The sequence below is a fragment of the Prionailurus bengalensis genome, chromosome D1, assembly GCF_016509475.1.
Source record: "Prionailurus bengalensis isolate Pbe53 chromosome D1, Fcat_Pben_1.1_paternal_pri, whole genome shotgun sequence".
NCBI classification, from domain to species: Eukaryota; Metazoa; Chordata; class Mammalia; order Carnivora; family Felidae; genus Prionailurus; species Prionailurus bengalensis.
The window spans coordinates 70,166,643-70,182,221 of NC_057346.1; the positions used below are offsets into that span (position 1 = coordinate 70,166,643).

The window sequence follows — 15,579 nt, forward strand, 5'->3', positions numbered from 1 at the left end:
TGACTCACTTTACACCTAAACACACATAATTTTTGCATGCTTTTAATATATACAGAATTTTCCAGGAACACAACCACCAAGTATATGAGGTTTACTATGCGTTATAAATAGGTCCAAGCACCTCATTAGATCTTTCATCGTGTCTTCTGGAGTAGCTGTGCCCAACATTTGCATATTGACTCTGTACGTAGTATCTTATTTTAACCAACTTATTTTTTGTGTGTTATAGTCAGGGTATTATGCAGATTGTGTTTGAAATTATAAGTGTTGGTATGTTATATTATTCACAAATTTCAGGAAAGTGAAAAGAATATTAAAATATTTGTTTAACTTTTGCAAGTATGAGAGAGGGAGTGTGTGTGTGTGTGTGTGTGTGTGTGTGTGTGTGTGTGTGTGTATTAGCTTATAAATTAGCTGGAGAAACCTTAGGATAAACCTGAAGTGAAAAGAAATGGTTTCTTTGAATAAGTTGAAGGGAGACATAGTCAAATGTAGAAGGATGGGTTAAATATACATACCTAGACATATCTTTTTTAACTTTAAAAAGAACAGGTCACAACTAAAGGGAAACAGAAAGGTATGCAGCAAAGGAATGGGGTCAGAATACCCCACATAGCCCCCACCGCGCCTAGGATTTACATGCTCATAGTAAATATGAAAGCTGAATATCCATCTGCCCAAAATAATTATGCAACTTTGTTGGCTGAATGGGAGGTTAGGTTCTTATGCATGCCTATAATGACAGAGGTAATAGAAGAGAGGTGAATTTCCCTCTTCTGTGGCGAGAAGTGAACAGACCCCGGTTAAAACCGGGGTGTCAGTGAGCAGTACCATCCGCGGTTGTTCAGAAACACAAAGGTACTTTCTGTAACTGGTTGCTTCTGAAAATGGGCAGGACAACCTAGGGACAGATAATTCTTCCAGGAGCCTTGTAGAACTTAAGGAGTCTCTACACTAGGTCCTAAAAAAGCATAAAAGAATAACGAATAAACAAGAAAAATTTAATTTAAAAATTGTTTGATTTCTCTTAAAAATGTCCTTTTAGGGGCACCTGGGTGGCTTGGTCGGTTAAGCGTCCGACTTCGGCTCAGGTCATGATCTCACCGTCCGTGAGTTCGAGCCCCGCGTCGGGCTCTGTGCTGACAGCTCAGAGCCTGGCGCCTGTTTCAGATTCTGTGTCTCCCTCTCTCTCTGATCCTCCCCCGTTCATGCTCTGTCTCTCTCTGTCTCAAAAATAAAATACATGTTAAAAAAAATTTTTTTAAAAAATGTCCTTTTACATTAAGGATATGTAACCGACGTCAGAATTTTTAATGGCATCCTTTGTCAGACAAGGTGTTTTGATGTTTTCCCCTGTCCCTTTTAGCAAATACATAAAGAGTCTGAAAAGTAATTTTTATAACCTTTTTTCATCTTTGCCATCTCTGGTTTTTTTCACCTCTCCCACCTGTACATACTTTTTTTTTTTTTTTTTTTTTTGAACATCCATGTGTAGATTTTTACAGAAAGGAGAACCGGCCAGGCCCCTGTTCTTTACCATGTTGTGTTATGTCCTCTGCCTACACGAATTAATTGTGTGAATGTTGTGAATTTACCTCTTTGTATCCTTTGGTTTCCCAGGGAGGTATTTGCCTTTTTGTCAATTTATAGGAGGTTTTATTTTTGTTTTGTCTAATTAAGAAAGGGTGAGAGTCCTTCACCTGTCACAGAGCTTTGGAGTCAAACTGACCTGAGTTTGAATCATGACTTTCTTGTTCATGAGCTAAGAATTTCAGGCAATTTACTGCACATCTCTGAGAATTAGTTACTTCTTTGGAAACTCAGTGAAACAACACTGACTGGCACAACATAAAAGCCCAGCGTGTGGTCTCTGTTGCCACAGTTTTTGCATTGTTATTTTTGTTGTGGTCCCTGCACTGAATATTTTCCCAGGAAAAGCACCTTACGAACTCATGTTTTTCCAGACCCTTGAGCATGTGACGGTCACTTGCTGTAACCAAAGCTTGGAAAAAGGAAACCAAAATCACTGAAATAATGGCTTTATTCCTTGCGTAGGAATGAAAGCAAACAAGCAGATTCCGTTTTAGCTAAAAGAGGAACTTGCAGGGATGTTTCTGGGGTCCGGAACACTCACGGCAACATCTGGGAGCTGGGGCACTGGGGGAAGGCCTTGAGATCCATCCCAAGATCAAATCGTCTTCCTCAAGTTGTGCTCACGGGACGGGCAGGTGGACAAGAACATTTCAGAAAGGTCTCCAGTTGTTGCGAGTGAAAACGGAGAGGACCATCTGTTAGACACACACTGGCCATCCCCCCAGTACCCTGGTCGGGGCAGGGTCCTTACTTGTGTTCTGACATCCTTGCCTCATAGGAAGGAGGTGGGATGGGCTTCAGCTGGCCCTGCCCTACATCTCCTACTTTCGCTTTTCTCTGCTGAGTCACTGAAGACACAAACCATGTGGGGCCCAGCTCTCCAGTGGGGCACATCGGGGTTGGGTGTCCGTTCCCCCCGGCTGGCTGTGTGATCTCAGACAAGTGGCTGTACCTCTCTGAGCCTCATTGCCATCTTCTACACTATGTTGGCGATGATGCTTTTCCCAAAAGGTTGTTATGCCCACCAACTGAGCCACATCTGGGTCAGCACCGTCCCCAGCAGGGGTGATGCTCAGTAACCAGGAGGCAATCTCCGCTCCAGATGGGAGGGGAGGGGCAGCAGGAGTGCAGTGCGCAGCTGTGCACTCCGTCCTGCAACTTCGATGTCTCGTCGTGCCTCTCACTTAACAGTTCCCCGACCAATGGCTGCTGGCCTCTGGCTGGACGACAAGAGATCCCTCTTCCTCCAGCCGTCACACAGGGCATGCAGCCTGGCAAGTAGAGCTCACGTTGGGACTTTCACCCCCAGTCACCCCCATACCTGGGGGCCTTTGTGCAGTTCACAGAGTGGCTGTCACCCCTCATGCCAGAAAAAAATCAGAAAGCCCGGTCAGCCATTCCTCCAAAGTATACCAGGAAGTGACCGCAACTCATCACCTCACCTGGCCACACAGCCCCAAGCCCTGTCATGCCCTCCTCACTGCCCGCACTCTTGGGCCGGGACCGAGCTGTGTCACCTTCCCCAGACCATCGTAGCCTCCCTCCTCGCGGGCCTCCCCAACGCACTCATGCATGCATGTGCACACTCACTCCCACACACGCACATGCATCACGCTCACCCGTGCGCACACACGCAGGCACAGGCACGCTCACTCACGCACAAGCAGGTGCACCCACCCACACAGTCCCGCTACCGCCACGTGCGCCTGCACACACAGGTCCCCCCCTCCCCACCATCTCTTCTTAGCCCCGCAGCCAGGCTTAACCCCAAGTGGGGGCCCATCACCCCCACTTCACTCAGAGGCAAAACCAAGGCCCTCACGGGGGCCCGCCAGGCACCACGTGGTCTGTGCCCACCCTGCTCCAGGGCTGGTCCCCTGACAGCCTCGGCCCCTTCTCTGCCTTTGTGCAGGCCCTTCCCGGCCTGGAGTGCTCCTCCCTCCACGCCTCACCTCCTCACCTCCCCGCTGCCACGTCTCCAGAGCTCCTCCCGCCCCAACTCTGAGTTCTCGCCCCGGCGCTCCCCACCTGCCAGCATCACTGACTTACTCGTCTCTGCTTGCCCTCCTCCCCAGAATGCGTACCAGGTGAGGACAAGGATGTTTGCGTCTTCGCCCGCAGTCCCGCTGTGGAGAACGGTGCCTGGCACGTGGATGGCCTCAGCAAATATTTGCTGAAAGATGAACGAATGAGTGACTGTGGACCCGCGCGCTAACGGTGTCTTCATGATTATGACATTGTCCTCGATTGAAATTTGACTGCCGCATGCAGTTTGAGGTGGAAACTTACTCAAGGCCCTGACTCTTCTCACTGTACAAATTAACCTGGTGGATATGGGTGCTCAGTAGAATGCGTTGAGGGGATTGCTTGAGGGCCTTGGGCGCCTGGTAACCATCTGAGGCCTCCTTACCTGTCAGCCAAAACCTATGGTAGGTGAGCCATAACAGGGACATCTACTTCCTGTCCCCCAACACCCCTCGGCTGGGAGTCCCCCAGCCCTGGGCAGCCAGCTGTCCGCTGTGGTGCCCGTCTCTGTAGGGAAATCACTGTCTCTGCTTTCTCCACCTCACCTTCCCGGGCAGTTCTGTTACTATCAGCCGTTGACTTAAGTTTCTCATGATCCTGTTCCCAGCTTTCTGTAGGAGGAGCTCTTTCCCTGTATGTTGGTTTCATTCAAGTAAAATGAAGGGGTTGGATTCCTGAAATACCACTCAGCTTCTCCAGTATTTTGCTGCTGCAAAATACTGGCCTCTCCTCCGGCCCCCACCCCATGCCCAGGTTCCTCCACTCATTCCCCAGCGCCCCTCACTGACTCCCTCGTGGTCCCCAGAGCCCCCTGTTAAGTTCTTTATGTCCACTGGCAGGCACACACAGTCTGCTCTTACCATTCCTGAGCTCCTGCATTCCAGAGTGTCCCGTCTGAGTTTGATTTCTTTGACATCACAGCTTACCTTTCCACGGCCTCCTACCCCGCCTTTCCTCAGCAGCGTGAGGCCCTCCATTTCAATAAGCACAGTTAACCCGATGAGCGTTCTAAGTGCTTTTCCGATACTGAGCTCATCCGGTCTGTGACCGCGTCCTTCTCATTTTACGGGGGAGAAAGTACAGCTCCCAGAGGCCACGGAACTGGCCCAGGACGCACACCTCGTAGGTGGCAGAGCTGGGATTTGAACCCAGCCGTCTGGCTCCAGAGGCCCTGCACTGACCGCTGCCCTGCCCTCCCTCCTCATGTGCCCATGATCTCGCCCTTTTGTCCACGCCCCACCTGCCCCTTGCCAGGGGGAGAGTCTCAGCTCTTCCCCAGCCCCTGCTTGTGAAAGTGCCAGGGATGTCACGTGCCTGATCCACCGGCTCTGGAGAAACACCTGCTCAGTATTCTTCCCCTTTTCTCTCACCTTGCCCACATCCTCAGAGAAGGCATATCCCTTTTCTCCTCAGAGTCTCAACCCTCCTTGGGTCCACCCCTGCTGGCTGGGCCAGCCTGCCTCCGCCCACAGCCCTGACCTGGAACTCAGAGCACCTCCCAGGCCTGCCCGTCTGCTCTCCCTCACACCAGTGTCTTGATTCTACCACGAAATAACAGCACTGCATCCTTTGGTTTCCTTTAGAACAAGATGCGGAAGTTTTCCAGAACTTTCTTCAACTTCAGGCAGTAAGTTTTCTGGTGGAAATAATGTTCTTCCCTCTGAGTCTTTAGGGCCAGGCTCTCTTATTCTATACAGTAAAAAAAAGAAGAAGAAAGGTTCTTCTTCCTAGACTTCAGTAATAGACTTGGCGAAGGTCTAAGAAGGCATCTCTTTTATCATTCATTCAGCAAACATTTACTAAGCACTTGTGCTGGGCGAGGTGCGTGCTCTGTCTCGTGACTCTTCATGAGATCTCTGAATCCCACTAAGGGCCCCCAGTAGCCCCTGGAGACTGGGATGTTGTAGGTTCTGCTCCATTGATCGTGTTGAAGATTTCTTCAACAAGAACCAGCCTTGTGTTCATTCACAGAATTCCCCAGGACTTACAAATCCTGCCCCCGTGAGACCCTCTCAACTGGCCCTCCAAGCCCTGTGCTTCCAAACGCAGCCTCCTTGATTTGTGCTTGATTCCGGGATTCCCAAGCATCTAGAGCTACCAGCAGGATTGTCCACAGGTGCCACAGACAGGGATCCCCTGGCCCCTGACAGCCACGGTCAGTGCTTTTTCCCCAGCTCAGAACAGACTTCCAACAGCCCGGTCCACCAGGCAAGCATCTGCAGCCCCTAATTCAAGTCTCACCGCCACCCTGGTTCCTTCTCCTTCCCTCACCGACACCACACACACACACACACACACACACACACACACACACACACCAGCCTTCCCTCACCGACACCACACACACACACACACACACACACACACACACACACCAGCCCCTAAGCTGTCTTTCCTCCTCCATTCTGCTCCTGTCCCTTAAACGTTTGCCTCACAGCTAGGGAAGAAAGGCCCTCCTTCCTCAAGACACTTGACTGCCACCTGCTGGAAGTTTGTCATAACGGCTCCGCAGATCTCTGCCACTTACCACGGCAGAGGCACATCCCGGACTTGTGCTGTTTGTGCAAGTGTAAGCCTGGCTCCGCCCCTTGCAGCGAGCATGCAGTCATGTCTTTATTTAGATCCTGTCTCTCCAACTCGATTGAGGGGATCTTGAACATTAGGACTGCTGATTCCTCCCTGTGTCCCCGGTGCCCTAGGGGCTAGACAAATCCTCACTGAATGACCCCGATGCAAACACCTGTAACCTTAGGCTCAAAGCACCTGGCCTTACTGGACGAACATTCTCTAAATGCATCTGTTGCAAAGCAAGGCAACTGAACTCCCCACAGGCTGTCATAGGGACCATGGAGGGCTCAGGGACTTGCAGAGGAGACAGAGCCCCTCCAGCCTCTTGCCTCTGCCCAGAGATCACCACCACCTGAACGGACTAGAGCAGCTCCTCATCCATTCCCTCAGTAAACTTGGAGCCAGGCCCCAGCACCACATCGTGGAGAACGTGGAGGATGGGACCAAGGGCCACCTGCCATGGCCCTCTGGGGTTGGTGGGGGGGGGGGGGGAGTAGGCAGGGAGGGAAAGTACTTCTGGAACACTTCTATGCCCAGGGCAGGCCCCTGAAGGTTTTGGGATACAGAGATGGCCATGCAGGGGCCCTTACTGGAAGGCTTGGGGTTTTGAGGAAGCAAATCAGTAAGCATACAGCTAGTAGGGTAATCGAGGATGCCGATTCCCTAGCGTCCATATTTTCCTAAGCCACGCCCTCTTATTAAGCCACGCCATCAAACACTGCCACCCTAGTGACATACTGGAGCTTCACAACGTGGCTTAACGGAGCACCATCAGCTGTCACACCTGAGGGTAGGGGCAGGCCGGGGCAGGTATTCACTGAGGTCCCATTTTAAAAGGGGGAAGCACTCTCTTCTTTCACAAAGCTTGTTGCCTCAGAGCCCTTAGGCCCGGCATTGCTCAGGTCCCATAAACCTCCCTGACAGATACCCCTCCCTGGTCGGTCTGTCCGGAGGATACACTTCCCAGCCAGTGTGAGGGCTGGACGTTTCCTTCTCTGCCCTGGCTGCCAGGAAGCCCAGAGACAAACCTATTGGTTCAGGTTCTGTAGCTGTCTTGAACTAGGATTGCCTTTTCTTACTTTCCCTCATGCCTGCTCCAGGAATGCTTGGATTGGGGCTGGGGGTGGTTTTGGAGACGGGACTGGCCGTGGTGTGGTAGTCAGAAGACCCAGCATGGAGCCGGGCACACTTGGGCTTCCGTCCCCACTTGCCAGCTGCATTATCTTAAGCAAGTTAGCTTTGCCTCCTCCATCCTCACCTGGAAAATGGGGATAATGACCACAATTAACGGATGGGTTATTGTGAAGATGAAACTAGTCCAGTGTGAACATCCCTGTCCCTTCCCTCCTCCCAGATCAGGGGATCCGTCAGTGGCTCCAGGATCCCGTCTGTGCTTCCTTCGTCCTGCCTGTGTCGGTCTGCTTCGGATGGGTGAGAGATGCAGCGGTAGGAACTAGGTGACCGACTGTCCTGGTTTGTGGGGGACACGGGTTTTCTGGGAGGCAGGACTTGCGGTGCTAAAGTGGGAAGGTCTGAGGCAAACAGAAGAGTTGGTCTCCCTAGTGACCCCCAGCCTCAGCCTCTCAGTGGCTCCCAGTAGCAAAGCTTTATTTCTTCCTCGTGCCTCTATCCGTCCGGGACCTCCGCGAAAGGAGGAGCCTCGCTCCGGAAAATTCCCGAAAGGAGGAGCCTCACTCCGGAAAATTCCCGCTCTCGGCACAAAGGAACACGTGGTAAAGATTCTTTTAGAAAGTTGAGGCCGTCCCTTCCGCTGGCATTCATCCATCAAGGAGAATCACGTGGCAGGGCCAACACTGGGGCGTCCTGCACACTGTCCTCGCAGGGAGGGGAGGCTAAGAGTTGGAACCATAATGCAAGCTACACGCCCCCTCCCCTTCTTATAGCACGTTGGGGTACTGGGTCAAGGAGGAGGGAAAGCAGAGAGAGACGTCTGGTCTGCCATCGGTGGCCTTCAATGTGGTCATCCTCCTGTAGATGACATGGGTGGGTTTCTCATCCTCTCGTCGATGACCCGTGTGGGTTTCTCCGGCTTTCGGCTCACCCTGCTCTGCTCAGAGGAGCAGCTGTGTCTGCTTTTGGTGCCTAATAGTGGTTGACACCCTCACCCTTCTCAGCTGCCGAGGTGCTCTGCAGGGGCTAGCCGGGGCTGGGACTCCCCTTCCAGCCCCGTGCTCCTTTGTATGGAGCCCCTGAGATTCTTCTTCCTGAGCTCCAAGGAGACGAGGGCTTTGAGGGGTTACTGAGGGTACCATCAAGCTCTCGCCAAGCACACTGCACAAGTCTCTTTGTGCCTTGCTTCCTCTGACATCCGGTGAGCCTCCCCCTCCTTGGGAGTCTCCAGACTTCCTTGGAAGTCTCCAGCTCAGAAGTGGACACACATGGGGTCCCCGATTCCAGGCCAGGCTCCCCCAAGAGTGTCTTTGCCATGTGTGACTTCAATGGCAGCCCCAGGGCTGGCCCGAAGCCCCCCTCCCCCTTAGCAAGGACCCCTCTCACAGTTACCTGTTGTCTCTTGGAGCTCCCTCCCGGGGCTCAGTTCTCTGTCGGAAGAAATCAGCACAGAAAGAGGGGTTTTCTTTTGTTGTTTCATTCATTGTCTTACATCTAAGAACACCTTCTTGGAGAGAAGACAGCTTTCCAAAAATACTTGTCACAGCTGATTCAAGCTTCCTTACTTTGTCCAAGCATACAGGAAAGGCCTTTCTGATTTTTGTTTTGCAAAATATAGTGCCAGCGTTTGTGGGAGCATTCATTATTTCTATAAAGGAAATTTGAGTATTGGAACAACTGATCCAGATAAGAAATTTCACATGGGCTTTGGTACTGAGAGCCTTCATCTAAGTTTCGGAGAAGTGAGGGAAAGAGAGTGAGGTGCGGTACCCAGGGGACTCCCTAATAGTGAGATCATGGAGGCGGGGCAGAGAGTGGAGGGGCCACAGGTGTGAAGAGAAGGGTCAGAGCAGCATGGGCAGAGCCAGAAGGCCTCTCGGGGGAGCCAGAAATGCCTTCAACCTGAAGGCACTTGAAAGGAGACCCGTTCACCAGGTGACCAATTAGTAAAGGGCCAAGCAGCAGTGGAGGTCATGTGCTCTTGAGAACTTAAGTGCCTAGAGCTTTAGGCATCAGATGGGGAGGGCTGGGCGGGGCAGGAAATGCAAGCAAGCAAGCAAGCAAGCAAGCAACCAACCAACCAACCAACCAACCAACCAACCTGTTGTGGAGGTTTGATGTTTCCTGCTAGGGAGTTTCTGGAAGGCTTGGGGCAGAGCAGGGGAGGAGCTACTGAAGTGTTTTAAATAAGGGGGGGATCCTATCTGTGACCACAGTATGGAGGGCCCAGGCTGGGGAGGAGAACGGCATGGAGGGAGGCAGTGGCCCATCTGTCAGAGGGCAAGTGGGGTGAGGGAAGGAGGGGGTGCTCAGGGTGGGTCCTCATCTGGGGGCTGGAGGAGAGCGTGGGACCCATGTGGGGAATCAGACCAAGCCCAGGGAGGGAGCTCCAAGAGACAACAGGTAACTGTGAGAGGGGTCCTTGCAAAGGTGGGGGGGCTCCGGACGAGCCCTGGTGCCGCCATCCGAGTCACGCGTGGTGAAGACACTCTTGGAGGGTAAGTGCTTGGGCAGCACTGCCCTGGGGACTTGGTGTCCATGGGCTGTTCAGCTGAGGCTTAGGGACTAGAACCCCAAAATCCTGTCCTGCTGTTTGCACGTGTCCAGACTGTGGCTACCCGGGTCAGTGAGGGTGTCTGAATCAGACCGCACAGAAGCTTAAGTCAAGAGGACAAAAGCAGCCCTATTTCCGGACGTTCAAGACCAAGGTATTCAAAGGCTGCAAGAAGTAGCCAGCAGACTGTGAAACCCCAGAATTTTTGCTTCAGAAAGGTCAGGAAAGGCCCACTCAAGACCTGACGTTGCTGTCTCAAGAAAGGGAATGGGAGGGCAGGTGTGGCCCTCTTCCTTTAGAGCCAGTTCCTTCTAGACGCGGGGACCAGAGGCCGGAGAGGAGACCCGTCTCCTGCCAGTAGAAGGGCAGGGCAGCAGGCCATTTGATAACACAAGCACCTTCTCCGAATTGCCTTTCCCCTTAGCTCTAGGTGCCCAGACTCTGTACATGAACTTCACGGGCATTTCCTATAAACCTCTTAACCTTGCCTCTAGCAGTCTCAGATATTGGCCCTGTGCGCACGTGCTTTGGCTTAGTGTTTCCTAAAGGCCTGTTTTCTGTTGTTCCTTGTTGTCTGCGCTCGGACGGCTCTTCACCTGGGAGAGAGCGGAGGCTGTCCTCAGCGGCGATGGGGCCCCGCGGCTGTGTGACCTGGGCTAGTGTCTTCACGTTTCTCTCTGCCTCAGCCTTCTCATCGGTACAGTGAAGAAAATAGTAGCGTCTACCTCATGGTTGTTTTGGGGTGTAAATAAGTTAATCTACGTGACGAGAGCCAGTAGGAGAAACGAAAAGTACAGCTAATCTTCTTTGTCTTAAAGGCACGTCCAGGAATCCATGTTTAATCACTTGAAAAGCATTGTTTTTCATAGAAAAATCTCGCCTGCCAGCTTCCTTCATGTGTCCGCAGTTGGGTTTAATAGGCAGCTGGAGGCTGGGATTGTGAGCCTCTGACCAGGAGTCGGGCGCTAGCTCCCCCGTGTCCCTTAGCCAACAGGAGATCGTTCGGTTTATCTTCCCCCAAGTGACCTGGCTGGGTGTTCTTTTCTTGTGGGCCCCACTGTAGGTTTCTGGAAGAAGCTGACTGCCCGAAAGGAAACTGCAAAACATGAAAATCGCTTTGAGGTGACCGATAAGCCCCGTGGCCCCTTGCTTCTCCCGCAGTGGATCTGAGCTTTAAGAACTCTAACTTCAGGTAATAAATCACCTCCCCAACCCCCCCACCTGCTGTCATTGGCAGTTCCCATGGGAGTTCTTTTTAGGAAGGGTGCTTTCTCCCGGGAGCCCTGGAACTTGGAATAGTCCACCTCAGGCTGTCATCTGGCTGTTCACAAAGAGACAGTGGGGGCTAGACGTGGCACCTCGCAACTGACCCGCAGCCCAGAGGGTCGCCGAGACCCCGAGGGTAGGACTCTACTCCTCCTTGGTCTGCTTCTCCTACTGTCAGTAATAATGAGGATTATCAAGGCAGCCACCATTGATCTGATTAAACGATTATAACCTGCTTCTCAAGGAATACATTGGAATAACCGGGGAATTCTGAAGATCAAAAGTAGTAAGAGGGAGAAGATTTTGTTCTACCCAATATTAAAATGTATTATAAAGCCACAATAGCATAGGACTGGACTGGAAGTAACTAGGTCAAAGGAACGGAAGAGGACGATAAACCAATAAAGGTGGCCTTCCAAATGACGGGTAACAGAAGGTCTGGTAAATGGTGTTGGCACAGTTATCTATCCATTGGACGGAAATAAGTTTCCAACCGTAAGTAGTGTATCAAAAATAATTTCCAAATGGATAAAGAGCTAAATAAAGTTACAAAAATATTAGTAAAGAGGGCATTTGTATTTTGGGGCTGAGAAAAGGCTTTTTTTTAATGTCACTTTTAACTGTGCCTACAAATACTGTAAGCAAAGTTAGAAGGCCAAAAGGGGGCTGATATTTATGACATCTATGACCTACAAGAATGAATATTCCTAACATACAAACTTATTCATTCAACATCTATTGAGTTTTTTTTTTAATTTTTTTTTTTAAATTTTATTGTTTATTTTTGAGAGAGAGAGAGAGAGAGAGCTCAATTGGGGGTGGGACAGAGAGAGATAGAGGGAGACACAGAATCGGAAGCAGGCTCCAGGCTCCGAGCTGTCAGCACGGAGCCTGACTCAGGGCTCGAACCCACCAACCATGAGATCATGACCTGAGCTGAAGTCGAACGCTTAACCGACTGAGCCACCCAGGCACCCCTATTTATTGAGTTTTATGCTAGAGAGTGTTCTAGGCTACTAGGGTGTAAGCTGTGAACTAAACCAAATCATTGCCTTCTGACGCTTCTAGTCTAATGGAAAGGAAGCTAGTAAATAGATTATTGATAAGGATTGTGGGTAAAGATGAAGCGGGGTGGGGCGGTTAGAGGGGATTGGTGCTGCTGTGGACATTCAGGGAAGCTTCGCTGCCAAAGTGACATTTGAGCAGAAATAGAAAAGAGAATGGGGGAAAAGTGGTTGGATTTGGATGTTTTTTAAAAAGGTTAGCTGATGGGATTTTCTAATGGATCTGGTCCAGGCTGTGAAAGGAAGCAAGGAGTTGGGATGATTTCTAGGTTTGGGGCCTGAGCATTGAGAAGGATGGAAGTACCATTGATGTGAGCATCACGAGGGGGCCTGGCTTGGGGAGGACCAGGGGTTTGGTTTGGATACTTGAGTTTGAGGTCTCTGTGGTCTATTCAAAGGGAGACATCCGGGAAACAGTCGTATAACTTTGGAATTCAGGAGGTGTCCAGGCTTGGAGGTATATTTTTGGGAGTTCTCCTAGCGTGGATCATATTTAAAGCAGTGAAAGTACACAGACCTCTTAGGGAGTGGGTATAAACACAGGAAGTGTGATGACATCCGCAGGACCTCAATGTAGGGGTGAGAGAGGAGGAGGGACCAACAAAAGATCCCATCAGGGGACAGGTGCCCCAGTGAAGCGGAAGGGGACAATGAGAAGGTGGCCTCCCCAAAGCCGAGAGCCAATGAGGAGGGCCAGATCAGCTCCAGCAGGTGTTGGGATGGGGCACTTAGGGAGGGAATGTAGGACCAGCCACTGGATTTAGCAACGAGGAGGTCACTGGGGAACCTAACGGGGGCTGTCTTATTGGAATGATGGGTACAAAAGCCCAATTTGAGTTGGCTTATAGCAAGTAAAAGGAAAGGAATTGGAAATGGAGAAATGAGGTAGGGACTAGAAGGGCGTAGAGTTCAACAAAGCGTTTGTTTTTTCCTCAAGAGGAGAGTTGTTGTGTGTTTTTATCCAAAGGAGAGTGATCCAGTAGAGGGGGGAAAGTGGATGGTGCAGGGTCGGAGGCAGGGGGAGACTTCGAGAGTGCTGGTCTTCAGTAGTGAGAGAGGATGGAGGCCCCACCCCTCAGGGGCAGAGGGTCCTAAGCAGCAGCTTGTAGGTGGGCCGTAGATGTGCTCACTTTTCTCAGTGAAGTAGAGCAGAAAGTATCAGCTGAGAGTACGGATGGGGACAAAAGAGCAGGTGTGATGTTCCCAGGAGCGGAGCAGGGGATTCCAGGGCCACCGGCAGCACTGGCGTCAGTGGTGAGAGGTCGTGGATTGAAAGTGAGGGCAGCTAGTTCATTGTGTGCTTTCCTTCCAGCAGGTTCAGGTGTCCAGGTGAACATGAGTTAGGAGGCCCGTCCGTACTGAAGAAAATACGGTAGAAAAGCAGGACATGAGTGGGCACAAAGGAAACCAGAGAAATGCCTATAAACATAGGGACACCATCCGTAATCATTTAAAAATGCAAGTAAAAACCAATGGGGATTTGTTCTTTTTCTTCAGATTGACAGGCACTCTTGTTGGGGATATAAATTACTGGAGCTCTGCTGAAGCACGGTGTTCCAGAATGTACCCCGACATACTATGTGCGGTCCCTTCTGTCATGCTTTTAGACATTTGTCCTAAGAGATCATAGCGCAGCTGCCTGGGGATAGAGCACAAAGATGTTCCCTCCAGCAGTGGCCCCGCAAGTGAAAAGCTGGCCCACTCCTCACCCTGGTGCACTAATCTGTGGCCATGACCGTCGTCTTGGAAACGGCCTCACAGTCTCCCCTCTTGCTTTGCAGATGAAGCAACTTGAGCCCAGGGAGAGGGAGTGAGCGCCCGGGTCACGTGGTGTGGAGCTCGGCCCGTCCGCGGGCAGTGCGCGGCCCTCTCAACTCGGCTTGGACTTGGAGTCCCTCGCAAGGTACTTGTCAGCCTCTCTGCTGGGCCGGCTGACTCCACGCTTTTGAAATGTGACTTCTCAAGGCGTTTTGCAAAGTTTTCTACAAGGTCTCTGTGTCCTCATGCAGCTTTTCCTTGCAGGGGATGTGGGGTACCACGGACAGCCGGGAAAGACAGGACAGATTTTTGCCTGGCCCGGTGATAGGGAGGGACCATATTTTCCTGGCTCCCAAGAGAGACTTCAAGTCTGAGAAAGGATATTTTCTGCTTTCCCCTCACTTTTTCAAAAGTTGTAACAAAAACACAAAGATAACTAGGGAATCCTGTTTGCTTTATGGATTGGAAGAAAATCGAACCGTCAGGGAATAGCAGGTCCCCTCCGAGGTGGGAGCGCTGGGCGACAACTCCTAGCGTGTTGGGTTCGGCCGTAGCACGGGAGAAGCCACCCGGTTTCTCTGAGCTTTGTGTCCTCACCAGAACAGTGAGCAGGTGAACCTAAATGCTCGGCCGTAACTCGTGAAGTCTGAACGACGCTCTTTCCTTTCTGCCACGTCCCTGTCCCAGCTGGCTGGGTGGCAGCGGTGTTAGTGCAATACACAAGTACCCGGCCCTCCACCAGACCACCCTGGCCCGCCACCGCGTGAGAAGAGCACGTGGCAACAAACGCGCCTTTGTGCCTCCTTGTGCTAGGTCCCGACCTCCAATGGCCGACCAGAGAATGGACATTTCTTCAACAATCAGTGACTTCATGTCCCCGGGCACCACCGACCTCCTCTCCAGCCCCCTGGGCCCCGGCGGCACGGATTGCAACCGCAAGCGGAAAGGCAGCTCCACCGACTACCAGTAAGCCCTTCAGGGTTCATGTTCCTCTGGCCAAACCTGGTGTCTGTTCCCGGAACATCGAGGGGCCATCTACCATTCCTCCCGGAAGAAGGGGTCCTCTTGGTGCAAAGGGATGGAAATGAAAGAGCCAAGTCTAGGTGGCCGCACGAGTGGCTTTTTTTTTTTTTCTTTCTTTCTCTTCCCCGTGGATTGTCAGCAGGAGGCAGCCTCCAGCACTGCTGAGGCACTTACGAACCCCCTCCTGTCCCCACACTGTTCCACGTCGAGGGAAAAGAAAGAACCTTAAACCCGAGTTAGGTCTTGTACCCCTTCCTTCGTCATCCTTGGCTCCTTTGAGCAAGCTGGCTAAGCCTATGGATGTAATCTCGGTGATTTCAAAGAGAACTTTGCCAGAGGGCCTCTCTCGGAGGAAGACCTCAGCTGCTTCATTGTGTTTGTAGAAGGGATAAGTACAGGTCCTCTCCCAAAACACTGTAGGAACACTGATACTGTCCTGAAACATTATTTAAATTAGTATGTACCTGTTATATTAAATAGTATTTTTGTTTCTTTTTAGACTTGATGACTTTTCTTTTGAGTAAGTAAATTTGCACACTTCCAGTCGACTCTTCTCTATCTGTACAAACCCCCAGGCAGTAGGGTGCTGCGTAGAAC

General features: G+C 51.3%; 1 protein-coding gene across 8 annotated transcripts in view; it reads left to right on the forward strand.

Moving 5' to 3' along the window:
* The window catches only part of ARNTL (aryl hydrocarbon receptor nuclear translocator like), a 99,937-nt gene that overhangs the window by 54,575 nt on the left and 29,783 nt on the right, over window positions 1-15,579 (forward strand). For 5 of the 8 annotated variants that reach the window (XM_043580707.1, XM_043580706.1, XM_043580704.1 and 2 more), the window contains 3 exons: window positions 10,935-11,063; window positions 13,983-14,104; window positions 14,773-14,925. In XM_043580707.1, coding sequence (XP_043436642.1) covers window positions 14,786-14,925 — 140 coding nt within the window. In that variant the 5' untranslated portion in view covers window positions 10,935-11,063; window positions 13,983-14,104; window positions 14,773-14,785. Of the gene's footprint in view, window positions 1-10,934; window positions 11,064-13,982; window positions 14,105-14,772; window positions 14,926-15,579 lie in introns of those variants that run through there. The other 3 variants (XM_043580709.1, XM_043580710.1, XM_043580711.1) reach the window with 1 other exon arrangement.